Genomic DNA, 27,823 nt, shown 5'->3' on the forward strand with positions numbered 1-27,823 from the left:
CTCAGCTCACGATACAATACGTATCACGATACTGGATGTACGATACAATACGTATCACGATATTTTGAACAACATTTTAAATAAAACCGAAATTCAATTAACATATTTATTTCCAAAACATTAAAAAATTTCAATAATTGTCTTTGTTGTACATACAATTTAGTTAACTCAGTTCAAGCGATTTCTGTAAATGCAATGAATGAACGCAGGTGCAGAGTAGGTCGCGTGCTGGTAGCTCAACCAATAAGATCAAACGGACGTCATATTGTACAAATATTGCCATAACTCCTATGATGCATATTGTAAAATTTTTGTATTGCGATATATTGTTACACTCCTACTAGCTAGCTATCTGGTCAGCTAGACAATCAGTCAGTCTGTCAGCCTATAAGCCAGCCAGCTAGTGTGGCAGCTAGCTAGCCAGTCAGTCAGTTAGCCAGCTAGGCAGGCAAACAGAAGAGAGGACAGACCAGAATGGAATGTGGTCCCTCCCTCCCTCCCTCCCTCCCTCCCTCCCTCCCTCCCTCCCTCCCTCCCTCCCTCCCTCCCTCCCTCCCTCCCTCCCTCCCTCCCTCCCTCCCTCCCTCCCTCCCTCCCTCCCTCCCTCCCTCTCCCTTTTTCTTTCTTTCTTTCCTTTCTCTCTTTTCTCCCACAGCTAGAGCATGTGGGGGAAACATTCCATTTGTGGCCCATTATAGCCGGCCAGGGGGAGGGGGCTCAACGGGGGCGGGGTGGCCTGTTTTTTTGCCCGACTGAAAAAGAAGAGGGGGTTTGGGGCAGGCAGGGTTGCAGATGTGGTGCTGGAGGGAGGGAGGGGGGGCAGTGTTTCTGGAGGGGTGTTGCCCCCAGCTTCGTAACCATCCCGGGAGGGGATGGTGTCTATTCCCCCCCCCCCCCCCCCCCCCCCCCCCATGTTTGGGGTGGGCAGGCCTGAATATACGTGTTTCTGTGTCAGGCATTCCTTCCGGTCTGTTTCCCTCATCGTCTTTACTTCTCTCCCCCCCCCTCTTTATCCTCCCTCTCTCTTTCTCTCCCTCCGACAAGTAGTTTACTACTGACACTCTAGACTTTACTGAATCTCCTGCAAAGCCCCAAAGGCACAAAGTCTGGCCTAGTAAGCCCAGGAACATATCACACACACACACACACACACACACACACACACACACACACTTAGGATTGTTTAATTCCAGGAGTCTAATGATGCGTAATATTCAGCCAGCTCTCTTACTTGTTCTCCTGTGGTTTATATCTACAGAAGTGTGCGGTAAAGTTTGTATACATTTACTTGAAGTACCTCAGGCTCTGAAATGTGTGTGTGTGTGTGCGCACCATGTTTACATGTTGTTGTGCTTGCCAGGTCAGGCCATGTGCCCTTGAGGCTTTGCAGGCGATTCAGTAGGAGAAAGGAATGAGTGTTTAGGTGTGTGTGTGGGAGAGAGAGAGAGAGAGAGGGAGAGAGAGAGAGAGGGTTGCATTATTTAAGGGGTGGAGTTTCAGTATTTTCAACCTTGCTGGTGCTGTGCTAGCCATTGTTTAGTGGTGAACATTGTTTCATATAAATAAAGTTCCTCTCAAGGCAAGTTCATATGAGTGTGTGTGTGTGTATTTTATGTGTGTGTGTGTGTGTGTGAGAGAGTGTGTACTTAATGAGCCTCACTTCCAGAGCCCTCTGCATAGGGCCCTGTGCTGTGGTAGCAGGCTTCCCCTGGGCTCTGCAGGTGTCTTTTAAGGCAGTAGAGTAGAGCGCACCAGAGCAGCCCATCGAGTCAGCTGCTTCTCAGCATAGTTCACCAGAGCGCTGACACACATGCAGGAACGAGGCCAGAGCTGTCACAGCAGAACAACGTCCCTCTCTCCCTCTCTATCTCACACATTCTCTCCTCTCTCACTTTCTCTCCCGCCATCTCTCTCACTTTCGTACCATTTCTCACTAGCTTTGCTAGCTTGCACTCTTTCTGTCTCTGCATCTCCCTCCCTCCCTCCCTCCCTCCCTCCCTCCCTCCCTCCCTCCCTCCCTCCCTCCCTCCCTCCCTCCCTCCCTCCCTCCCTCCCTCCCTCCCTCCCTCCCTCCCTCCCTCCCTCCCTCCCTCCCTCCCATCTTTCTCTCTGCTGCTATTAATAACCAGGTACCTAGCTACAGTCAAGGATCTACTCTTCAGATATTACATGCTACAGTCATGTAACTACTGCAGATAGAACATGGTACAATCATGTAACTACTGCAGATAGCGACATGCTACAGTGCATACACAGTGCCTGTACTGAGTATGATGGTGTATGCAGTCTGTGGACAGGATGGAGCAGATTGGTATCTGCTAGCTGCTGTAGATGGGTGTTCTGTTATCTTGGCAGATAATGTGTAAAGAGTGTGTGTTATCTGAGCTGTTTGTCTGTTCATATGATCAACTATTTCCTGCCTGTCTGTCTCACTGTCTGTCTGTCTCACTGTCAGTCTGTCCTTAATCTGCTCTTCTACTCTGGTCTGAAGCCCCTCTTGTTACTAGGTCAACATCTGTCTTGCTTATCCTCTCCTCCCCCTCCCTCCATCACCACTACTCTCTCCCATCCCTCCTTTCTTCTGTCTCGTAAGAGGAAAGAGAAACAGAGAGAGAAAGAGGAAGATGGGGATTGGCCAACATGGACACCAGGTCAATCACAGGCAGAGGGGGCATGGCCTGCTTCTTGGGGCTGATTGGCTGAGTGTTGACTGGTTGGTTTATGGCTGGCAGTCAGACACGCCACAGGAGAAGCAGATCCAGCCTCTACCCTCACCGCCTCCAGCCCCAGCTTGCCTCCACCCCCAGCCCGCCTCCACCCCCAGCCCGCCTCCACCCAGCCAGCCAGCCAGACATCTGGAGCAGACAACTGGAGCAGAGTCTCCTTCACATGCCTGGTCGTGACTGGATTACCAGACCCACATCCTCCACCCAGTCCCTCCTCTCCATATCCCCCACCCCCCAGTCTCCATCTTTTAACCCCAGGAACCCTGGTCCTAGACCCTGCCGCCAAGCCTAGTTCTTAGTCTCCAGACTGTGAATGGAATCTAGATTCTAGAAACACAGTCCCCCCCTCCTCCTCCCAGGTGACCACGGGACAGGTGACCACCAGGTTACCTCATAGTCACTGTGTTGAGAGCTTCACCTCCACAGCACCTCTCCTGCCATGCAGACATAAGGCCTGAATAAACACAGGCTGGGCCTTGAAGCCTTTGTGTGTGTCTGTCCCTGTGTGTATGTGTGTGTGTACATATCCTCCCAGCCGTCTCTGATATCCTGTGTGTGTGTGTTCCTGTGTATGTGTGTGTGAGGTGGTGTATATTATTGAAGAGATGTTGAGTAGGGCACTGTGGAAGAAGGTAACAAGGCTACTGGGATGTTATCCACTCCAGCACACACACACACGGACGGACACACACACACACATGGGCACACACACACACACATGGACACACACACACATGGGCACACACACACACACATGGACACACACACATATTTAGCTGCATGTTTAGGCACTACTCCCCCCCCCCCCCCCCCCACCTTGTCTGTTGTGAACCTCAGGCTGCAGGACTTTATTAAATATTTACTGAGACCAGAGACCTTCATCTGCTCAAGGTTTCACCCCTCACACTGGCAACGCAGATAAACCAAGGTGCTCTCTCTCCCCCCCCCCCCTCTCTCTCTCTCTGTCTGTCCTTGGGTCTTTGTGAGGCTGTCTTGGAGAGTCTTAAGAGTACATGTTCAGACAAAAGGCTGTTTGTAAGAGGATTATATCGCTGCTGCCGTAGGAAGGCAGGCGTATTTTTAGGATCGGTGCTGTATGGTGTTTCTGTGTTTTGGCTGGAGGAGCCGGTTACCTCCCCTCAGCCGTGCAGTCTGAAGGACAGTACAGCCGTGCGGTCTGAAGGACAGTACAGCCGTGCGGTCTGGAGGACAGTACAGCCGTGCGGTCTGAAGGACAGTACAGCCGTGCGGTCTGGAGGACAGTACAGCCGTGCGGTCTGGAGGACAGTACAGCCGTGCGGTCTGGAGGACAGTACAGCCGTGCGGTCTGGAGGACAGTACAGCCGTGCGGTCTGGAGGACAGTACAGCCGTGCGGTCTGGAGGACAGTACAGCCGTGCGGTCTGAAGGACAGTACAGCCGTGCGGTCTGGAGGACAGTACAGCCGTGCGGTCTGAAGGACAGTACAGCCGTGCGGTCTGGAGGACAGTACAGCCGTGCGGTCTGGAGGACAGTACAGCCGTGCGGTCTGGAGGACAGTACAGCCGTGCGGTCTGGAGGACAGTACAGCCCGACGCTGGGTCACACACACACACACACACCTACAGTATACACACAGACAGATATACACACACGTATAATATACTCTAACACAGCCAGACTAGCCATACATGTACGATGACAGTTGATCCACCTGAGAATGTAGGAAGTAGAAGAGGAGTGATGGAGGGATGGATGTAGAGGAGTGGGACTGAGACAGGAGAAAGAGATGAGGATGTGTAGTTTCATGTAGCAGCTCAGGTTCACACACACACACACACACACACACACTTCGGGAGGTCCATATTTCCAGTCAGGCTGCAGGGAGTCAGGGAAGCCTCTGGAACAGAACTATAGACTGTCTTTCTCTGACCAATCACAGCCCAGAGTCGACAAGATAACAAAGAGTGTCTGTGTCTGCCTGTACAGCCAGCCAGTGGTGTCTCCACTCTGCAGCGGTGACATCACAGCTAACAGCTGATTGGTCGTCTTGGCAGGGCACGGACGGCGTTGGTACCGAGCATGTCAGAGGCTGGCAGAGGCCGGCGCTATCCTGCATCTGTTAGTGATGATGTCACAGTGTGGGGGCCGGCGCTATCCTGCATCTGTTAGTGATGATGTCACAGTGTGGGGGCCGGCGCTATCCTGCATCTGTTAGTGATGATGTCACAGTCTGGGGGCCGGCGCTATCCTGCATCTGTTCGTGATGATGTCACAGTCTGGGGGCTGGTGTGGACCAAGCTGCTGAGATGGAGGGGTCAGATGGCTGAGCGGTTAGGGAATCGGGCTATTAATCAGAAGGTTGCTGGTTCGATTCATGGCTGGCCAAATGACGTTGTGTCCTTGGGCAAGGCACTACTGTCTCTCTCTGTTTCTCTCTGTCTCTCAGCCAAACACAGATATCGATCCATGCTGATCTATAAATACTCTTCACTACACAGCTTAGAGTGGGAACAGTCAGTAAAAGCCCTGGCATTACTGTACAGGTACTTAAGATAGTCACTGTGTCGGCTGTTAAGCAGAAGGAGGGTATAAACTTGATTTATTGCTTCTCTAAGTGGTGTTTGTGGATGGTGTTATCCTTGTACAGAAGGAGAAAGTGGTTTAGTCCAGCAGGATGAGACATATCAGTGTCTACTTAGTCTGGACTAAACCACTCTGGGGGGCGGGGGGTGGTTGTTTTGTGAAAGTCATTTAGAGAGGATTATGCTTATCTGACCCTGGGATCCCCCCCTCGTGTATGGAATCCACTTACTCTCGATGGAGAGTGGGAGAGGGTGGGGGGGAGGTGTAAGTACATGTGTTTATGACGTGTAGCTTGTCTGAGGCAGGGGAGACCCCAGGGGGTGGGGGATGGTTGCCTTGGTGGCAGTAGAGCATTCTGGGTCTTCAGCCTTGTACTCTCTCTGCCTCCAATTTGCTCCTCCCTCCCACCCCCTCCCTCTGCCACCCACTGACTCGGGATCTTGATTTGAGTCAATCATGATCGGTCATTTGCGTGATGATTTGCTTAGGTATCTGTTTTGAACGTGTGTGTCTCGGGGTGTGTCACACAGGAATAGGGAAGTTAGTCATAGTCATAAAGGGCCGGGTAACCTCTGGTATGTGTGTCAGAGGTGTGTGTGTCATCTGGAAGTCGGAACAAACAGCAGCATCAGTCTGGACTCTCAGACCTTTTACAAGCCCTCCTCCCCCTCTCCCCTCCATCCCCTCACTTCCTCCCAACCTTCCTATGGAGGGGTATTTCAGGCCACACACACACACACACACACACACACACACACACACACACACACACACACACACACACACACACACACACACACAGACAGCTGAAGAGGCACAGTTAAATAGTCACCCAAGGCAGGAAGTTGCAGAGGGTGTTTGTACTCCAGTAGCTCACTATGTAGATCTACCTCGCTCTCGCTCGCTTGTTTCTGCTGGCTCATAGGAAGCTGCCAACGAGGGAGGGGGGGAGGAAAGGTGGGAGGGAGGAGGGGGGAGGATGGGGGAGGTAGTGTTTCACATTCCTCCAGTAGAGAACAAACCGAGCCTGTGGGGGGGCAGTGGACCCGGGATGTCTGAACAGCCACCAGGGGTGCGGCTTCCACCAGGTGCTTTCAACGACAGAAAGTGTGTGAGTGTGTTGAGAGCAGGTGTGTGTGTGTGTGTCGTGGGGGGGGGGTGGGGGACCTTGTATGCTGTTACGTCATCGCCATGGTGACGGGCCGTTAACTGTGTTGCCTTAAAAGGCAAAGAGAGCAAGCGGGCGGGAGGGCGAGCAGCAACAGGAAGAGGAGGTTAATGTGACTGTGCCGTCTACGGGGCTGGGCTGCCCTACTCGTTTGGTCACATTGTCACACACATTCTCAAGCTGACTGTTTTTTTTGTGTTTGCACCAAGACTCACCATGAGGTGTGTGAGATGTCTTCCCATATGTAGGAAAGATGTGTGTGTGTGTAGGAGCGTGACATTTCCCCAGCTTTAGCCATTCCTCACATTCCCTTTGAGGCAGAAGTGGGCAGTATGGTGCTCATCTGCTCCTGATCTTTCACGCACACACACGCACACACACACGCACACAGCCCTGTAAGGCAGAAGCATGTTCAGATGGTGAAACACACTCCACAAATGTCAGGGTTCCCACCATATCAGAGTGCAGACACTCTTCAACGCAGGAGTGGAGGCCTGGTTTGTGAGACCTGGTGCCTGCCTCCTCCTCCTCCTCCTCTCTCTTCCTTCTCTCTCCTCCTTCTCTCTCCTCTCTCCTCCTTCTCTCTCTTCCTCCTCTCTCTCCTCTCTCCTCCTTCTCTCTCCTCTCTCCTCCTTCTCTCTCCTCTCTCCTCCTCATCTTACTGGGGGTTAATGGAGCCATCAAGTTAAGATGACCCTGATAAACCCCAGCCAGTTGACTTTTGGATGTGCTTGGTTGGTGTGGGCTGACTGATATTGGTATTGCACGTTTGGAAGATCTTTCCGGAAGGTTTTGAATGTCATTCTTTCAATCTTCTTAGTCAAGAGAGACCATCTCAGTCTTGTCTTGTAGACTGAAACCGAGAGGCTTGTTCATATGTGGACCTTGTCGTGCCACCGCAGTTACCCTTCTGGAATGTTTTGTGGTTTCCATGTCCTCATCAGAAAACGGTTTTCTGACAAACTTCTGCTTCCTTTTTGCTTAATAACTTCCTGTTTCCCCGGGTGAGTGGTTCTGGTTTAGCGTTAACGTGCTAGCGCAGCAGCATTAGCAATCTAGTGGTGGGGGTAGAGGGGGGGGGGAGACTGGTTTGACCACCGCAGACCTCGGCCCCAAACAGGCCTGCATTTCTTAACAAATCAACGTCATTATTACACCATCCATGGTGTAGGCAGCGCTTCAGATGGATGTGTAGGCAGTGCTTCAGATGGGTGTGTAGGCAGCGCTTCAGATGGGTCTGTAGGCAGTGCTTCAGATGGGTGTGTAGGCAGTGCTTCAGATGGGTCTGTAGGCAGCGCTTCAGATGGGTGTGTAGGCAGCGCTTCAGATGGGTCTGTAGGCAGCGCTTCAGATGGGTCTGTAGGCAGTGCTTCTGATGGGTGTGTAGGCAGTGCTTCTGATGGGTGTGTAGGCAGTGCTTCAGATGGGTCTGTAGGCAGTGCTTCAGATGGGTCTGTAGGCAGTGCTTCAGATGGGTCTGTAGGCAGTGCTTCAGATGGGTGTGTAGGCAGTGCTTCAGATGGGTCTGTAGGCAGTGCTTCAGATGGGTCTGTAGGCAGTGCTTCAGATGGGTGTGTAGGCAGTGCTTCTGATGGGTGTGTAGGCAGTGCTTCTGATGGGTGTGTAGGCAGTGCTTCAGATGGGTCTGTAGGCAGTGCTTCAGATGGGTGTGTAGGCAGTGCTTCAGATGGGTGTGTAGGCAGTGCTTCAGATGGGTCTGTAGGCAGTGCTTCAGATGGGTGTGTAGGCAGTGCTTCAGATGGGTGTGTAGGCAGTGCTTCAGATGGGTCTGTAGGCAGTGCTTCAGATGGGTGTGTAGGCAGTGCTTCAGATGGGTGTGTAGGCAGTGCTTCAGATGGGTGTGTAGGCAGTGCTTCAGATGGGTGTGTAGGCAGTGCTTCAGATGGGTGTGTAGGCAGTGCTTGTCATCTTTGTTATTACGGTGACTGATTCCATTCATGCCGTTTCTCAGTCCTAGCTGAGTCACACACACACACACACACTTAAAAACACGCAGCAGGAAGTTTACACATGAGCTAATCTGGCAGGTTGATGGCCCCTCCCTGTTGGCGTGTGTGCGTGCGTGCGTGTGCGTGCGTGTGCGTGCGTGTGTGTGCGTGTGTGTGTGCTTGCCAGGGAGGCTGGTGTGGCTTCACGCTGTAGCGGCACTTTATCAAAGGTCAGAGAGGGAGAGAGAGAGGGAGAGGGAGAGGGAGAGGGAGAGGGAGAGGGAGAGGGAGAGGGAGAGGGAGAGGGGGAGGGGGAGGGGGAGAGGGAGAGGGCTTCTGGAAGGAAACCTTCTCTGTTGGAGGTGTCTGGGAGTGTAAGCAGCTGATATAGGGGGCAGGGGCTGCAGGTGCTAGGGCGGGGCAGGGTAGGGCGGGGGCAGATACGTGTGTGCCCCATGCAGGCTCAGGCCTTACTGCAGCGGCCTGGGTTCACATCCGGCCTGGGCCCTTTGCTGCATGGAGCTCGGCTGGTGTTCTGGGTGGGTGTTCTGGGTGGGTGTTCTTGGATGGTGTTCTGGGTGGGTGTGAAGCAGTTTGGGAAACAGGCTGGTAGTGATGGATCTCTGGTGTGGTTGTGAGGATGTAGACCAGAACATGCTGATAGTGTCAAGGTCGTTTGGGTTCAGCCCTCATGTTTGCCCCAGAAAACCCAGTCTGATGTTGATACCCTCTCTGTGTGCTGTTCCTGTTTACTCATGTACAAAGTGAGTGTGTGAGTGTGTGAGTGTGTGAGTGTGTGAGTGTGTGAGTGTGTGAGTGTGTGTGTGTGTGTGTGTGTGCGCGCGCGTCTTGAGGTTAATGTGTGTGTTTCCAGGCGTCAGTCTCTCACAGGGAGGTGTCTCAGTAGGGTCCTTATCTGTTGTGTCATACTCACACTTCCATTTTAAGAATCTGTTTTAAGACCTTGTCAGCTCACACCTCTATGAGAGTGTGTGTGTGTCTGTGTTTGTCTTTGGGACTAAAGTAGAAAAACTGAAATACAATTCTGTTTATTACATTTATTGTCTGTTTATTCCCTAATCTTGTGTCATGCTCCCTGCATTTCAACAGTAGAGGTAGCAGATGAGGAGAGGAAAGGAGGAGGTATGAGATGAGGAGGTAGATGAGGCAGGAAAGGAGAAGGAGGCAGGAGAAGGAGGCAGGAGAAGGAGGCAGGAGAAGGAGGCAGGAGAAGGAGGCAGGACAAGGAGGCAGGACAAGGAGGCAGGACAAGGAGGCAGGAGAAGGAGGCAGGAGAAGGAGGCAGGAGAAGGAGGCAGGAGAAGGAGGCAGGAGAAGGAGGCAGGAGAAGGAGGCAGGAGAAGGAGGCAGGAGAAGGAGGCAGGAGAAGGAGGCAGGAACAGACTGATCAGAGCCAGCAGATCACATATTTAGTCTGTCTGCTTCTTATCTTCCTTCCTGAAGAGGCTGTGTTTACATCCGCCATGTTCTCTGAAAGTGATCGGAACCGCTGGAACGCCTCGCGAAAGCGTCTCCTTGGCAAAAATACTTCTTTATAGGCCAGCCCCTCGTTAATCACCGCAGGAGATGAGAAGATAGTTTGACAGGAGGAAATGACCAGACACTCCTCAGCTCTGAGATGTCTGTAATACTCAGAGACAGGACACTGAAGGCTTGGTTGTATATTCTGGAATGTTTCTCCCTCACACGGACTGATCTGATTGGACTGGAATGGCGCTTCCTGGAATGGAATTCCTGTCCAGGGTGTGATTGGTCCTTTCAGCCTGCCGATAGAGGCGGATCTTACAGTCACAGTCCTACAGTTGCCAGCGAATGGCAAATCTATTTCTGAGAGGAATCAGTTTCTTGATAAAGTGATGCCAGCATTGGAGCAAGACAAGAAGGGGTGGTTCCTGCTTGTATAATATAAATAAGTACTAAATGCTCCCAGGGCTGTTAGACAAGTCATGTCTGTTCTAGAACAGTCAGAGAACTCATCCCGATATGACCTCACTCACCTTAGACCTGAATTTCTTTAGAGTTTATCAGTTTATCAGTCAGTCATTTAATCGCGAGTGGTTTCCTTACAGCACTCTGAAACCAAGTGTTTATGACTCTAAAGTCTTTATATGACCAGTGATGTGCAGCGAAGGAGTTTGTTGGTTAAGTTATAACCAGGACTGTTGTAGTTTTGATCTAACTGGACACTCGCTGTAGAACCCCTGCTGTGTCTGCTGGGTCAGTCCTGGGGGGGGAGGGGGGAGGGGAGGGGGAGGGGTGGGGAGGGGGGGAGGGGGGGAGGGGGACACAGTCCACTGTCTCCACCAACGCTTCATTTAGCTAAAAAGGAGCCATGCGCACTTCCTGGATGCGAAATCACGGATATAACACCCCCCCCCCCCCCCCACCCCCACATCCTGTCCCGCGCTTTCTCAGACAGGAAGTTGATTTGGAGGCTGCCGATTGGCCAGAGTGAGCAGGAAGTGATGGGGTGATGACATACTGAGAGGAAGGTGAGAGAGAGGGAGGAAGATGAAGAGAGACATGGAGAGAGGGGACAGGAGAAACAAGCCAGAAGTCTCTCTCTCTCCACACCTCCCTCATATCTCTCTATCTCTCCGCTCTCTAATGACAAAGAAGGCAAGGGAGTGGAGAGGAAGGGCATATTTGGCATTCTTCACATTGCTCTCATGCTCTCAATTTAGATGACATCCATTCCTCTTAACATCTCTCATTGCCCTCCACCTCCCTCCTCTCATCTCTCTCTCCTTTCACCTCTCTCATTCCTTTCATACCCTCTCCTCCCTTAAACGTCATCCCCTCCCTCCGCCCCCCCCCCCCTCCCTCCCTCCATCTCTCTCTCTGTGTCCGGGGACAGCAGACCAGTGTCTCTGGGCGGGAGCTCCTCCGGATACCGTCTGACACGATGCTCTGACACAACAACCTCCCTCCACACGCCGGCTGTGGTGCAACGAGTCAGGTGGCTGAGCGGTGAGGGAATCGGGCTAGTAATCCGAAGGTTGCCAGTTCGATTCCTGGTCAACTGCCAACTGACGTTGTGTCCTTGGGCAAGGCACTTCACCCTACTTGCCTCGGGGGAATGTCCCTGTACTTACTGTAAGTCGCTCTGGATAAGAGCGTCTGCTAAATGACTAAATGTAAATGTAACGACAGCGGCCTCTGCCTGCGCTGACGCGAGCTCTGCTGTGCTGTAACCCAGCAGAGAGGGCTGTCCTCTGGAGGGCTGTCAGGCTGGACACGGCGCTAGTTTAGATCAGCACTAGTGTCTCAGACAGTAACCCCAGAATGCCTTGCTGCTGCACTCCCATCGTGTGTGTGTGTGTGTGTGTGTGTGTGTGTGTGTGTGTGTGTGTGTGTGTGTGTGTGTGTGTGTGTGTGTGTGTGTGTGTGTGTGTGTGTGTGTGTGTGTGTGTGTGTGTGTGTGTGTGTGTGTGTGTGTGTGTGTGTGTGTGTGTGTGTGTGTGTGTGTGTGTGTGTGTGTGTGTGTGTGTGTGTGTGTGTGTGTGTGTGTGTGTGTGTGTGTGTGTGTGTGTGTGTGTGTGTGTGTGTGTGTGTGTGTGTGTGTGTAAGCTGACCCCAGCATGCGGTGCTGACAGGGTTAACACAGAGGAGGCCTCCTCAGTGAAACCAGAGCCTGGTGGTGCAGCTCACAAAGACAGGAAGCTGCATACATCAATCAACAAACAAACACAGAGATCTCCTCCCCCTCTCCCTGCAGGGGGAGTGTTGGGTCTGTAGTCCCCAACCTGCCCCCGGGCCCCCTGTCTACAGAGACTTCAAAAGCAAGACCAGGCCATTATAACTCACCTTGTAGGCACTGTGTGTGTGTGAGAGAGAGAGGGCACCTCTTTACAACCTCTCCACCCCCCAACCTCTTCCTCTCTGCATCTCTCCACACGGCCAGTTCTCCTGTTACCTTTATGCATCATCCATACCTCCCCTCCCTCACTCCTCCTCCCTTCCCCCCCCCCACCTTCTCCTCTTTCTCATCCTCTCACTCACCTCTTCCTCAGCTGTTACACCAGGATGTTATTAGTGAGCTGTCAGTCCGATTAGGACACACACACACACACACACACACACACACACACACACACACAGAGCTCAGTATCTGAGAACTGCTAATGGGTGAGAAGCTGTTCTGTTCTCAGTGGCTGCCTGTCAGCACATGAACTGTGTGTATGGTGGTAATGATCACCTGCCCTGACTTGACAGGGTAATAAGAATACAGAGTGACCTCAGCAACAAGCCACCCCTCCTCCTCTCCCCTACACACACAAGCACACCTCTGTCTGTACCAGCCTGCAGCGTGGGGCCCGATGCAGAAGGGACTACAGAGATTCTAGAATGGATAGTTCTGATTCTGGAATGGATAGTTCTGATTCTGGAATGGATTGTGAGTGTTCTAGAACGCAACCTAGTTTGTGGGTGGAACGTCCAGAGACACCTTGATCTCAGGGAGTGACCGGTACAGCCAGGAAGCCTGTTTCCTCTACTAGGAGAGTGTGTGTGTGTGTGATCGGAGGGGGGGGGGGGGGGGGTGGGGGGGGGGGGGGGGGGGGTGAAAATGCAATTAAAGAGCTACTGAAATAGTTTAGTCTGTGTAGGTCACAGACAATGAACTACCTGTTTTTGCGTGTGTGGGTGGGGGTGTGTGTGTGTGGGGGGGGAGGGTTAGACAATGGGGCATCTGACAAACACTGTTGGCCCGTCAGCCCTGGCTAATTGGAGTTGGTGTGTGTGTGTGTGTGTGTGTGTGCGCCACACCAGCCAGAAGTTTAACGACATGAAACTGGGTTGGACCACAGCGTGTTGGACTAGGTTAAGGTTGCTAGCGTGTAGGAGCTAGCGTGTAGGAGTTAGCTGTGTAACTAGGTGCTAGCATGTAGGAGCTAGCTGTGTACTGTGCTAGCATGTAGGAGTTAGCTGTGTAACTAGGTGCTAGCATGTAGGAGCTGGCTGTGTAACTAGGTGCTAGCATGTAGGAGCTAGCTGTGTAACTAGGTGCTAGCATGTAGGAGCTAGCTGTGTAACTAGGTGCTAGCATGTAGGAGTTAGCTGTGTAACTAGGTGCTAGCATGTAGGAGTTAGCTGTGTAACTAGGTGCTAGCATGTAGGAGCTAGCTGTGTAACTAGGTGCTAGCATGTAGGAGCTGGCTGTGTAACTAGGTGCTACAATGTAGGAGTTAGCTGTGTAACTAGGTGCTACCATGTAGAAGTTAGCTGTGTAACTAGGTGCTAGCATATAGGAGCTAGCTGTGTACTGTGCTAGCATGTAGGAGCTAGCTGTGTACTGTGCTAGCATGTAGGAGCTAGCTGTGTACTGTGCTAGCATGTAGGAGCTAGCTGTGTACTGTGCTAGCATGTAAGAGCTAGCTGTGTACTGTGCTAGCATGTAACTGCTGTGTAAGGTAGCTACAAGCCTGTACCAGTGGCGTAACCACTTGTTGCAGACATGCCTGGTATTAGGAATTCCTTGTAAAGCTGTTAGTCTACGTGTTTCTGCCTGCCTAGCTACAGGCTGTGCAACCGTGAGAACTGTGTGTGTGTGATACAGTTTGAACATGTCAAATAACCCGAGTGTGTGTGTGTGGGTGGGTTTCAATTTTAAAATGACACTTGGTGGCCAGAATGAGCTCACCATAGTGGGTGTGTGTGACATTCATGCAAATACAAGATGGTGAGAGAGTCATCTCACTGATTGGACACAGCGGAGCCGTCCAGTGAATGTGGAGTGGATGTGCTGTCGCCAGTCTCAGTCTCTCCAGGTGCTGTCTGCGGCCACGCCCTTACCTGTTCATGTGTCACACAGGAAGATGTGTGTGTGGTCATGGAACATCTTACTAAGTGTGTGTGATCATGTGTAATGTGTAGGTGGTAGAAGGTGTGTGTGTGTGTGTGTGTGTGTGTGTGTGTAGAGATGGACCTTTGGTGCGTGTAGGCGGGAGGCTGTTATGTCCTTGACATTCCTGTCCAGGGAGTGGTGGATAGGTGTGTGTGTGTAGGTGTGTGTGTCGGCAAACAGACGAACGACCGTCCCTCAGGAGAGTCTCTCCGACCTCTGACCCCTGACACCTAGGAGGTCAGGGGTCGAGGCCAGCAGGGTCGTCTCTGTTGGGGCTGACTAGAAGAGTTATAGCTACTGGGGTGAGCTGGAATGCTAACAGTTTAACCAGACTTGAAACTAGCTGAGAAATGCAGGAAAACAACCTTCGCCCCTTCCCTCCCAAAACACTGTGATCCTCCTCTACTGGGGTAGAGCTGTCAGCAAGGGGGGACATGCACAATGGAGGACATACACACCCAAACCTTGACCTGGTTTGTGATGACATCATAACTGTGCGCCGTTGGTGACTGTTGATGTTGCACACAGTTCTGCAGTCTCTGGAGACCTACATGTCTCAACTGGTCCTTTCTGACATCACACACACTTCTTAATCTCCCTCTCTTCCCCTCTCTCCTCCCAGTGCTGTGTGTGTTTGTGTGTGTTCGTGTGTGCGCGAGCGTGCGTGTAGTCCAGAGGGATGGACATGAATAGTTTGCAGGGGAGCGGGGGGCAGCAGTAGTCATTGTTTAGAACTACTGTTTGTTTGTGGGACCTTTCCTCACCTCCCTCCCTCGCTTCTCTCCCCCTCTCATCCTCCACCCCCTTTCCTCTCATCCTCCTCCCCCTCCCACCTCTTCTGTTGTCTTGGCCCTATGTCCCCCGGTGGGTCCCTGGCCCCCCCTCTCTCTGTGTGTGTGTGTGTGTGTGTTAGAGCAGGGGGCTGGTCCAGGCCTGGGGGGTTGAAGGGAGTCATTATCTAGAGGCTCAAAGGCCCCATTGTGTCCCTACTGAGGGCAGGGCAGGGAGGCAGCCCGCCTCACTGTCATAATGTTTTTATACCGTCACGGCAACACACATCCTAACACACACCCTGGGGGGGAGGGGGAGTGTGTGTGGGGGGGTGGGGGGGCAGGGCAGGAGACTGATCCTGGTGGACGTTTGGAATCAAGTTTGTTGTGAGTGGGGGCGGAGGGCGGGGCACTGCGGGGCGGGGCAGGCCTTACGTTGCTCCAGGAACAGGAAGTGTTCTCTGTTCCACCACAGCAGAAACATCCTCACCCCCCGCTGACTCGGCACACACGAGGGCCTCGTGGCGGTGCAGCGACTCGACAGAACTAAAACAGTGTTACTAAAACGTCCTTCTGAGTTCAGGTGGAGCTAAAGGGTCATCATGGAGACGCCCTCTCCCGTATTCAAACCCTGAGATATCTCCACAGCCTGGTCGCTCTGTCTGGTCGCTCTGCCCTTAGCCTGGTCGCTCTGCCCTCAGCCTGGTCGCTGTGCCGTCAGCCTGGTCGCTCTGCCCTCAGCCTGGTCGCTCTGCCTGGTCGCTGTGCCCTCAGCCTGGTCGCTCTGCCTGGTCGCTCTGCCCACAGCCTGGTCGCTCTGCCTGGTCGCTGTGCCCTCAGCCTGGTCGCTCTGCCCACAGCCTGGTCGCTCTGCCCGCATCAGTTCCTTAATAAGACCGTACTCACTCACGCTCGGTCGCTTTGAGGTGGTTTCCTGTTCCTGTGTGGTGCTCCCTCTCTGACATCACTTCCTCTGTGTGTGTGTGTGCGCAGACCTTTACAGCCTGGTGTAACTCCCACCTGAGGAAGGCAGGCACGCAGATCGAGAACATCGAGGAGGACTTCAGAGATGGTCTGAAACTCATGCTGCTGCTGGAGGTCATCTCAGGTAGGAGACACACACACACACACAGATTTACACACGCACATACACACACACAGATCTTCATTTGTGTGGTGCAAGTCTGTTTGTACAGTGCCTGTGTTGTAACGTGTGTGTGTGTGTGTGTGCAGGTGAACGGTTACCCAAGCCAGAGAGAGGCAAGATGAGGGTCCACAAGATCAACAACGTGAACAAAGCTCTGTACTTCATCACCAGCAAGGGTGTCAAGCTGGTGTCTATCGGAGCAGAAGGTCAGTACACGCACACACACACACACATGACGCTCAGAACATTCACACAACCACACCCACAAACACACATGCACACCCTTACACCATCACACACACACGTGCACTTGGGATGGTGTGTGTGGGACACTGACCTTTCCTCTGGGCTGTCATGACAAATGGCAGATCTGGCCCCGCCCCTCATTCCTGCTCCATGACATAGAGCTCCGCCCACAGACACTGACCTATAGGAGACCCTAGAACCTACACACGCACACACACAAAGGTCAGGGAGAGAAAAGAGAGGGAAGGGAGAGAGAGTGGTATGTGTCAGTGGGAGAGATGGGGAGAGAGAGATGGAGAGAGAGAGATAAAGAGCTGATCTCTAGAGCTGCAGGATCCATGGAATCTGGGTCAGGATACATAACTTACCTGAGATAGCTCCATATATGGCTGACTGGCTGTATGGCTGTATGGCTGTGCACCTGTGTCTGTATTTGACCCTCTCCCTCATCTCTCACCCTCCCAAACATCTCTGGATTGTCAGTTGAAACTCAGATAAGCAGTGGAGATAGTGTGCTTGATGCGTGTGGATTCCATAGGGGCTGTTTCTGCAGGCTCTTTAGGAGACACAGTGCAAACACAGGCTGTCTGAATCAAGCACATTAGGATTCATTAAACCTTCGAGTTTCCAGCGCTCTCTCTCTCTCTCTCTTGCTTGTGATCGTGTATATTAATGCATATGTAGACTGTATATAGACACAGTGTATATAGACACACAGTGTATGTAGACTGGATGTAGACATACAGTGTATGTGTTATGTTATTGTATACTCATGTGAGCTGTGGTCACCTCTGACCCCTAACCCTCTGACCTCTGACCCCTAACCCTCTGGTCAGAAATCGTGGATGGGAACGCCAAGATGACCCTGGGGATGATCTGGACCATCATCCTGCGCTTTGCTATCCAGGACATCTCTGTGGAGGGTGAGCCAAGCTCCCTTCCTCTCCTCTCCTCCTCTCCTCTCCTCTAATCCTCTCCTCCTCTCCTCTAATCCTCTCCTCCTCCCCTCCTCACCTCTCCTCTAATCCTCCTCCTCCTCTCCTCTCCTCTAATCCTCTCCTCCTCCCCTCCTCTCCTCTCCTCTAATCCTCTCCTCCTCTCCTCTCCTCTAATCCTCTCCTCCTCCCCTCCTCTCCTCTCCTCTAATCCTCTCCTCCTCTCCTCTCCTCTAATCCTCTCCTCCTCTCCTCTCCTCTAATCCTCTCCTCCTCTCCTCTCCTCTAATCCTCTCCTCCTCCCCTCCTCTAATCCTCCCCTCCTCCCCTCCTCTCCTCTCCTCCTCCCCTCCTCTCCTCTAATCCTCTCCTCCTCTCCTCCTCCCCTCCTCCCCTCCTCTCCTCTCCTCTAATCCTCTCCTCCTCTCCTCTCCTCTAATCCTCTCCTCCTCTAATCCTCTCCTCCTCCCCTCCTCTCCTCTCCTCCTCCCCTCCTCTCCTCTCCTCCTCTCCTCTCCTCTCCTCTCCTCTCCTCTCCTCTAATCCTCTCCTCCTCCCCTCCTCTTCTGTCCCCCAGAGACGTCTGCTAAGGAAGGCTTGCTGCTGTGGTGTCAGAGGAAGACTGCTCCCTACAAGAACGTCAATGTGCAGAACTTCCACATCAGGTATCATCTCCACACCTTCCAACACACCACACACCTTCCAGACAGACCACCACACACCTTCCAGACAGACACAACATGTGCTGTGAGAGACAGGCTGCCCCCTGCTGGTGAAACACACAACTGTTCTATTCAACACTAACCCCCTCTGGTCCCCTCCCTCCCTCTCCTCATCCCTCCCTCATCCCTCCCTCCTCCCTCTCTCATCCCTCTCCTCCTCCTTCCCTCTCTCCAGCTGGAAGGATGGTCTAGCCTTCAACGCTCTGATCCACAGACACAGACCTGAACTCATCGACTACGACAAGCTCAGAAAGGTCAGCGCACACGCGCGCAGGCGCACACACACACACACACACACATGCTGGTGGTTTATGTGTATTCTGAAGCTGTGATTGGCTGTGCAGGACGACCCTGTGACCAATCTGAACAACGCGTTCGAGGTGGCTGAGAAGTACCTGGACATCCCCAAGATGTTAGATGCAGAAGGTACAGACTCCCTACACACAGAGTGAGAGAGAGAATTGTGGTGTATGAGCAGTATGTGTGTTGAAATAATGTGTATGAGATGTGGTAAGATGTTATGATGCTGTACCGTGGTGTAACCACACGGTTGCTCCTCCCAGTACGACCTTTGACCCTCAACAGGTGGATGAGCCGCTGTCACACATACTCACCTTCACTCCCAATCCTGACCTCTCAACCCCCGAACCCCATCCCTCCCTCCCTCCCTCCCTCCCTCCCCACTCCTCGCCATCCCTCCCTCCCTCCCACCTTTCCCTGATACCATTGTGTTCTCTATCCCCCCCATCTCTGTCACAGTGTGAGTGTGTGTGTGTGTGTCTTGCATGTAAATGTATAGTGCATCTCAGGTGTGTGTGTTTCCCCTATTTGTATAACTGTCCCGTGTGTGTGTGTCCGTGTGTGTCCTCCCAGTCCGTGTATAACTGTGGTTTCCCTGCAGACATTGTGAACACAGCTCGTCCGGATGAGAAAGCCATCATGACCTATGTGTCCAGTTTCTACCATGCCTTCTCTGGGGCCCAGAAGGTACCCGGCCCCCACCCTGCCAAGCCCTGCCCAGATACTAACCCCCTCTCCTGGGCATCCGCCCTCCACTGCCCCCCTCTCCTGGTCCTCCTTCCAGCATGGCTTTCTCCCCCTGCAGGGTTGGGCGCTATCGGAAACTGGTGGTGCTGGGACACACCTGCTCTCACACACACACACACACACACACACACACACACACCTGCTCCCTCCCTCACACGCACACCTGCATTTCCAGAAGCTTCTAATGCTGGTACAGGCTGTTCCTGTTATTGGCATGTGTGTAGGACTGTTAGGGTCTAGACCTGACCCTGTAGTAGGACTGTTAGGGCCTAGACCTGACCCTGTAGTAGGGTAGGACTGTTAGGGTCTAGACCTGACCCTGTAGTAGGACTGTTAGGGCCTAGACCTGACCCTGTAATAGAGTAGGACTGTTAGGGTCTAGACCTGACCCTGTAGTAGAGTAGGACTTGTTAGGGTCTAGACCTGACCCTGTAGTAGGGTAGGACTGTTAGGGTCTAGACCTGACCCTGTAGTAGGGTAGGACTGTTAGGGTCTAGACCTGACCCTGTAGTAGAGTAGGACTTGTTAGGGTCTAGACCTGACCCTGTAGTAGGGTAGGACTGTTAGGGTCTAGACCTGACCCTGTAGTAGGGTAGGACTGTTAGGGTCTAGACCTGACCCTGTAGTAGGGTAGGACTGTTAGGGTCTAGACCTGACCCTGTAGTAGAGTAGGACTGTTAGGGTCTAGACCTGACCCTGTAGTAGAGTAGGACTGTTAGGGTCTAGACCTGACCCTGTAGTAGGGTAGGACTGTTAGGGTCTAGACCTGACCCTGTAGTAGGGTAGGACTGTTAGGGTCTAGACCTGACCCTGTAGTAGAGTAGGACTTGTTAGGGTCTAGACCTGACCCTGTAGTAGGGTAGGACTGTTAGGGTCTAGACCTGACCCTGTAGTAGGGTAGGACTGTTAGGGTCTAGACCTGACCCTGTAGTAGAGTAGGACTGTTAGGGTCTAGACCTGACCCTGTAGTAGAGTAGGACTGTTAGGGTCTAGACCTGACCCTGTAGTAGAGTAGGACTGTTAGGGTCTAGACCTGACCCTGTAGTAGAGTAGGACTGTTAGGGTCTAGACCTGACCCTGTAGTAGAGTAGGACTGTTAGGGTCTAGACCTGACCCTGTAGTAGAGTAGGACTGTTAGGGTCTAGACCTGACCCTGTAGTAGGGTAGGACTGTTAGGGTCTAGACCTGACCCTGTAGTAGAGTAGGACTGTTAGGGTCTAGACCTGACCCTGTAGTAGAGTAGGACTGTTAGGGTCTAGACCTGACCCTGTAGTAGAGTAGGACTGTTAGGGTCTAGACCTGACCCTGTAGTAGAGTAGGACTGTTAGGGTCTAGACCTGACCCTGTAGTAGAGTAGGACTGTTAGGGTCTAGACCTGACCCTGTAGTAGGGTAGGACTGTTAGGGTCTAGACCTGACCCTGTAGTAGAGTAGGACTGTTAGGGTCTAGACCTGACCCTGTAGTAGAGTAGGACTGTTAGGGTCTAGACCTGACCCTGTAGTAGAGTAGGACTGTTAGGGTCTAGACCTGACCCTGTAGTAGAGTAGGACTGTTAGGGTCTAGACCTGACCCTGTAGTAGAGTAGGACTGTTAGGGTCTAGACCCTCCCCCCCCAGGGCGCTCCAGTCAGGAAACCTGCTGACACGCTTTGTTTTTCCAAGCAGCTGTTGTAATTATTTTCATATTCATTAAGGAGTCGGTGAGCATAGTCTCAGTCTCAGGAGAGGTGTGTCCGTGCGTGAGCACAATAACTAGTTCTCAGGCTAGATCAGGACTCGAGTCTCTTACCGCTTATACCAGCTGGATGGTATTCCCAAACACATATCAACAAAACCAAGTGTGTGTGTGTGTGTGTGTGTGTGTGTGTGGCGGTGTGTCCCAACCCTCACATCGCTGGGGTCCCTGGGGAACAGACCTCCATCGGAGTGGGAGGGGGCTCGTCGTCATGGATTCCATACCCCCCCCTCCTTCCCTCCCAACCAGCCTTCCTCTCACACACTCCCCAGCTGTGGGGAGGAGACACTGCTAAGGGTCGCTTGGCTTCACCGCTTCTCTCTCTCTCCCCCCTCTCTCTCCTCTCCCCCCCCCCCTCTCTCTCTCTCCCCCTCTCCTCTCCCCCCCCCCTCTCCTCTCCTCTCGCCCCTCCTCTCCTCTCTCTCCTGCTGTGGTGGGTCTAGACATCGTGGGCACATTGAGGCCAGATGAGAAGGCCATCATGACCTATGTCTCCTGCTTCTATCACGCCTTCTCCGGCGCCCAGAAGGTGAGCGCTCACCGGCCAATCACACGCCTCCTTTTCTCCATGGCACCCTAAGCCCCCTGTGACATCACAGGTCTCTCAGGCTGGTCGTCTGCCTCTCCTGGCTGGAGGGTGTGTTGTTCAGCAGCCCTCACAGCAGGGGCCCCTCTGGGTCCCCATCCTCCTACCTGCCACGCTGTTAGACTCACTAGCCCACAGAGAAGCCTAGTCTAGATACGAGTCTAACAGTCCTACAGAGAATATCTACAAGTGTTTTATACATTTACAGTAGCGCCAGGCTAAGCCTTAGTACATAGAACCAGCGTTAGTACACAGAACCAGATCTTAGTACACAAAACTAGATCTAAGTACACAGAACTAGTTGTCTTGTTCTAAGAATTTCAGTTCCCAGTCTGACCCTGTGTTGGTCTGTACATCAGACAATAAAGATACGAGTCTAACAGTCCTACAGAGAATATCTACAAGTGTTTTATACATTTACAGTAGCCCAGGCTAAGCCTTAGTACATAGATCCAGCCTTAGTACACAGAACCAGATGTTAGTACACAGAACCCCCCCTAGTACACAAGAGGATACTCCAGTTTCAGAGTGTTCGTACGCAGAGTGATGTCACAGAGGTGCTGATGCTGTAGCACACCACCCCTAGCAACACTGACTTCCTGTTCCTGTCTCTGTCTCTACACTGCCCCCTCCTGGTGGGCATCAGCACTGCTTCCCACAACAGAACCGTTTAAACACATGAAATGGAAAAAGATGATGAATGTCTTTTACCCTGGCTGTAGTGGGAAACACTGGTGATGTCTGGTCAAACCCCTCTTTATCTGTTTAACACCATTAGCATAGATACTGTCATGTTAGACCTGTACAGATGTCTATATACTGTTTTATTCTTACATGTGTTCAGTATTGTGTTCATGGTAGGACTAGTTCTCCTGTGTGTTCATGGTAGGACTAGTTCTCCTGTGTGTTCATGGTAGGACTAGCTCTCCTGTGTTCATGTGTTCATGGTAGGACTAGCTCTCCTGTGTTCATGGTAGGACTAGCTCTCCTGTGTTCATGGTAGGACTAGCTCTCCTGTGTTCATGGTAGGACTAGCTCTCCTGTGTTCATGGTAGGACTAGCTCTCCTGTGTTCATGGTAGGACTAGCTCTCCTGTGTTCATGGTAGGACTAGCTCTCCTGTGTTCATGTGTTCATGGTAGGACTAGCTCTCCTGTGTTCATGGTAGGACTAGCTCTCCTGTGTTCATGGTAGGACTAGCTCTCCTGTGTTCATGTGTTCATGGTAGGACTAGCTCTCCTGTGTTCATGGTAGGACTCTCCTGTGTTCATGTGTTCATGGTAGGACTAGCTCTCCTGTGTTCATGTGTTCATGGTAGGACTAGCTCTCCTGTGTTCATGGTAGGACTAGCTCTCCTGTGTTCATGTGTTCATGGTAGGACTAGCTCTCCTGTGTTCATGTGATCATGGTAGGACTAGCTCTCCTGTGTTCATGTGATCATGGTAGGACTAGCTCTCCTGTGTTCATGTGATCATGGTAGGACTAGCTCTCCTGTGTTCATGTCTGTTGGTGCTGGTTGTGAGCAGGTTGTCTCTGTTCCAGAGACACGGTAGTTACAGACGACAGCTGAGGACAGCAGAGGGGCTCAACAGTAACTGACTGCTCCTGTGTTTCATAGAGGAAGCATGTAGCTTTACCACACACACACACACACACACACACACACACACACACACACACACACACACACACACACACACACACACACAGTGAACCTGAAACACGCACACACTGCTAGACTAACCATTGACAGCCCTAGCATGTGGCATAAGATTTGATATATATCATTTTTACGTTTATTACCATTTTGTGTGAGCTTGTGCACAGTTTTTCCTTATTTTTATAATTGTATATACCTTGGCGTGTTGTCACTGCTAGTGTGTGGTGTTTGTGTGTTCACCCAGTTTGTGGCGCTGGTCTTAACTTTAGAAGACGGCAGCGATGCAAAATGTAGCATCTGTGTGACACTGAGTTTGGTATTATGGATTTTCAGATTTGTTACTAAAAGAGTTTACGGTTTGACTGCATTGTGACAACTCACTCACTCGTCCAATCTCAGCTGGGAGTGGATGAGCTAACTGACCTCAACAACCAGTGTGCAGTACTGACCACTCTGCTCTGTGATAGGCCGAGACGGCAGCCAATCGTATCTGCAAGGTGCTGGCTGTCAACCAGGAGAATGAACACTTGATGGAGGACTATGAAAAGCTGGCCAGTGATGTAAGTAACAGTTTAATATCTAGTCCTTAACTTCCTGTTTCCTGACTCATCTTCCTGTCAGTATGTACTTCCTGTTTCCTGACAAAATCCTTTTACTTTTCTCCAACTGTCCTCTTCCTCTCCTCCTTCCTCCTCTCAACTTCTCTCCTCTCACCCGCTCCTCTCTTTCCCCTCCTCTCACCCTCTCCATCCTCACCCCCAAACTCTTCCTCCTCTCATCTCTGCCTCCTCCTCCTCTCATTATCTCTGTCTCCTCCTCCTCTCATCTGTCTCCTCCTCCTCTCATCTCTGTCTCCTCCTCTTCTCATTATCTCTGTCTCCTCCTCCTCCTCTCATCTCTGTCTCCTCCTCCTCTCATTATCTATTCCTCCTCCTCTCATTATCTCCTCCTCCTCCTCTCATTATCTCCTCCTCCTCTCATTATCTCGGTCTCCTCCTCTCATTATCTCGGTCTCCTCCTCCTCCTCTCATTATCTCGGTCTCCTCCTCCTCCTCTCATTATCTCTGTCTCCTCCTCCTCCTCTCATTATCTCTGTCTCCTCCTCCTCCTCTCATTATCTCTGTCTCCTCCTCCTCTCATTATCTCTGTCTCCTCCTCCTCTAGCTCCTGGAGTGGATACGTCGTACTATCCCCTGGCTGGAGAACCGCGCCCCAGAGAAGACCATGGCTGAGATGCAGCAGAAGCTGGAGGACTTCAGAGACTACCGCCGCGTGCACAAGCCCCCCAAGGTGCAGGAGAAGTGCCAGCTGGAGATCAACTTCAACACCCTGCAGACCAAGCTGAGGCTGAGCAACAGGCCCGCCTTCATGCCCTCTGAGGGACGCATGGTGTCTGTGAGTGCAAGACACACACACACGTGTACACACACGTATACACACACACACACACAGAGGTTGAGTGACACCCAGAGGCTGACTGTGTGTGTGTGTGCAGGACATCAACGGCTCGTGGCACACCCTGGAGGGGGCGGAGAAGGGCTATGAGGAGTGGCTCCTGAACGAGATCAGGCGTCTGGAGAGGCTGGACCACCTGGCCGAGAAGTTCAGACAGAAGGCCACCATCCACGAGGCCTGGACCGACGGTACCAACACACGGGACACACACACACTCATATACACACACACACACACACACTTGCAGACTTTCTCCTTCTCACACATCACCTCTCTCCCTCACACACGCACGCTCACACACGCTCTCTGACCCCCCAGGTAAGGAAGCCATGCTGACCCAGAAGGACTACGAGACCGCCTCGCTGTCCGAGGTGAAGGCGTTGCTACGGAAACACGAGGCGTTCGAGAGCGACTTGGCGGCCCACCAGGACCGCGTGGAGCAGATCGCTGCCATCGCCCAGGAACTGAAGTATGGAGGAGGAGTTTAGTATAGAACAGACTAAAACTAAGATCAAGAGTTTAGGCATATCGGCAGTATATTAATCGTGTGTGTGTGTGTTTCAGTGAGCTGGACTACTATGACTCCCCCAGTGTCAACGCTCGCTGTCAGAACATCTGTGAGCAGTGGGACGCCCTGGGGTCTCTCACCCAGAGTCGCAGGGAGTCTCTAGAGGTACGACCCTCACATGACCCCCCCCTCTCCACCTATCATCTCTCTGTTCCCCAGGCCTGTGGCGCCCCCTGCTGGCTGGCTCTGTCCCAGCAACAGAGATGGTTGTGTAGTGGAGTCCTGGTCCAGTTAGACAGTACATGTCCCTTAACCTCCTCTCCTCCTCCCCCTCTCCTCCTTCTCCTCCTCCTCCTCCCCCTCTCCTCCCCCTCTCCTCCTCCTCCTCCCCCTCTCCTCCTCCTCCCCCTCTCCTCCCCCTCTCCTCCTCCTCCTCCCCCTCTCCTCCCCCTCTCCTCCCCCTCTCCTCCTCCTCCTCCCCCTCTCCTCCTCCTCCTCCCCCTCTCCTCCCCCCTGTAGAGGACAGAGAAGCAGCTGGAGTCTATAGATGAGCTGTACCTGGAATACGCTAAGAGGGCAGCGCCCTTCAACAACTGGATGGAGGGAGCCATGGAGGACCTGCAGGACATGTTCATCGTCCACAACATCGAGGAGATCCAGGTGGGAGGAAACGCATCACCACCACAGGAAACGCATCATGAAGAAATACGACAGCCCGCCTCAGAATGGTTAGGTTCTTATTTGACCATGATCTCCCTCCTCTCCTCCACAGGGTCTGATCACAGCCCATGAGCAGTTCAAGTCCACCCTGCCTGATGCTAATAAGGAGCGCGAGGCCATCCAGGCCATCCAGGCGGAGGTGCAGAAGATAGCCGAGTACAACGGCATCAAGCTGGCTGGAAACAACCCCTACACCACCGTTACCCCCCAGAGCATCGACAACAAGTGGGACAAGGTACAACACTGAGAGAGAGAGAGAGGGAGAGAGAGTCTGTGTGTGTGTGAGAGTGGGTGTGTGTGTGTGTGTGTATGTGTGTGTGTGTGTGTGTGAGAGAGAGAGAGTCTGTATGTGTGTGTGTGAGAGTGAGGGTGGGTATGTGAAGTGTGTGTGTGTGTGGTCATGGTGTGCTGACTACGCCCCCTGGTGGTGTGTGTGTGTGCAGGTGCAGCAGCTGGTACCCCAGCGTGACGCTGCTCTGCAGGAGGAACTCTCCAAGCAGCAGTCCAACGACCACCTGAGACGCAAGTTCGCCGGCCAGGCCAACGTGGTGGGGCCCTGGATCCAGGTCAAGATGGAGGTACGGACACAGCCACACCTGTCCCCCCTCAGGACACAGCCACACCTGTCCCCCCCTCAGGACACAGCCACACCTGTCCCCCCCTCAGGACACAGCCACACCTGTCCCCCCTCAGGACACAGCCACACCTGTCCCCCCCTCAGGACACAGCCACACCTGTCCCCCCCTCAGGACACAGCCACACCTGTCCCCCCTCAGGACACAGCCACACCTGTCCCCCCTCAGGACACAGCCACACCTGTCCCCCCTCAGGAGCTGGAGACACCTGGCTCACCTGAGGACATTCACGCTGAACCTTCTGAGACTGTCGTTAAACAAAATACTGTCACTATAGGAACCATTATTACTGGTTGATGTTAATGGTAGAAGTTAACAGGCTCCTTTTAACTGGGAGAGCTATCCTTCTGATTGGCTGTGACATCAGGTTGCTCTTCAAACACTAACAGGGTTCTATACTAGTATGGAATATAATGTGTGTGTGTGTGTGTGTGTGCAGGAGATCGGCAGGATATCCATCGAGATGAACGGGACTCTGGAGGACCAGCTGACCAACCTGAGGGAGTACGAGCAGAGCATCATCGACTACAAGCCCAACATCGACCAGCTGGAGGGAGACCACCAGCTCATCCAGGAGGCCCTCATCTTCGACAACAAGTACACCACCTACACCATGGAGGTAAAACACACTCTCTCTCTCACACACACACACACACACACACCACCTACACCATGGAGGTAACACACACACACAACTCTTCCTTGAAGGGTTGGCTCAGTTTAGTAGCAGTGCTGCAGTGTGCGTGACGCCCTGTGGTCACAGTGTGCGTGATGTCCTGTGGTCACAGTGTGCGTGATGTCCTGTGGTCACAGTGTGCGTGACGCCCTGTGGTCACAGTGTGCGTGATGTCCTGTGGTCACAGTGTGCGTGACGCCCTGTGGTCACAGTGTGCGTGATGTCCTGTGGTCACAGTGTGCGTGATGTCCTGTGGTCACAGTGTGCGTGATGTCCTGTGGTCACAGTGTGCGTGATGTCCTGTGGTCACAGTGTGCGTGACGTCCTGTGGTCACAGTGTGCGTGATGTCCTGTGGTCACAGTGTGCGTGATGTCCTGTGGTCACAGTGTGCGTGACGCCCTGTGGTCACAGTGTGCGTGACGTCCTGTGGTCACAGTGTGCGTGATGTCCTGTGGTCACAGTGCTTGAGTGCCCGTGTCCTCCCTCTCTGCAGCACCTACGCGTGGGCTGGGAGCAGCTGCTCACCACCATCGCTCGCACCATCAACGAGATCGAGAACCAGATCCTGACCCGCGACGCCAAGGGCATCAGTCAGGAGCAGCTGCATGAGTACCGCGCCTCCTTCAACCACTTCGACAAGGTCAGGGCTCCAATCCCTCCTGTTGGGTCTTCAGACAGAGGGGGGAGGTGGGATAGCTTGGCGGTTAGA

General features: G+C 52.7%; 1 protein-coding gene across 3 annotated transcripts in view; it reads left to right on the forward strand.

The window, feature by feature from the left end:
• actn4 (actinin, alpha 4) overlaps positions 1-27,823 on the forward strand; it is a 34,274-nt gene that overhangs the window by 3,724 nt on the left and 2,727 nt on the right. The window contains exons 2-18 of one of the 3 annotated variants that reach the window (XM_067246990.1): positions 16,037-16,151; positions 16,277-16,396; positions 17,273-17,359; positions 17,949-18,036; positions 18,269-18,347; positions 18,438-18,519; positions 21,318-21,403; positions 23,587-23,679; positions 24,284-24,514; positions 24,615-24,762; positions 24,893-25,043; positions 25,139-25,247; positions 25,602-25,742; positions 25,855-26,037; positions 26,246-26,380; positions 26,877-27,056; positions 27,608-27,754. In XM_067246990.1, the coding sequence (XP_067103091.1) occupies positions 16,037-16,151; positions 16,277-16,396; positions 17,273-17,359; positions 17,949-18,036; positions 18,269-18,347; positions 18,438-18,519; positions 21,318-21,403; positions 23,587-23,679; positions 24,284-24,514; positions 24,615-24,762; positions 24,893-25,043; positions 25,139-25,247; positions 25,602-25,742; positions 25,855-26,037; positions 26,246-26,380; positions 26,877-27,056; positions 27,608-27,754 (2,175 nt within the window). Of the gene's footprint in view, positions 1-16,036; positions 16,245-16,276; positions 16,397-17,272; positions 17,360-17,948; positions 18,037-18,268; positions 18,348-18,437; positions 18,520-18,994; positions 19,081-21,317; positions 21,404-23,586; positions 23,680-24,283; positions 24,515-24,614; positions 24,763-24,892; positions 25,044-25,138; positions 25,248-25,601; positions 25,743-25,854; positions 26,038-26,245; positions 26,381-26,876; positions 27,057-27,607; positions 27,755-27,823 lie in introns of all 3 variants that reach the window. The other 2 variants (XM_067246991.1, XM_067246989.1) reach the window with 2 other exon arrangements.

This window comes from Osmerus mordax, chromosome 11 (genome assembly GCF_038355195.1).
Source record: "Osmerus mordax isolate fOsmMor3 chromosome 11, fOsmMor3.pri, whole genome shotgun sequence".
Lineage (NCBI taxonomy): Eukaryota > Metazoa > Chordata > Actinopteri > Osmeriformes > Osmeridae > Osmerus > Osmerus mordax.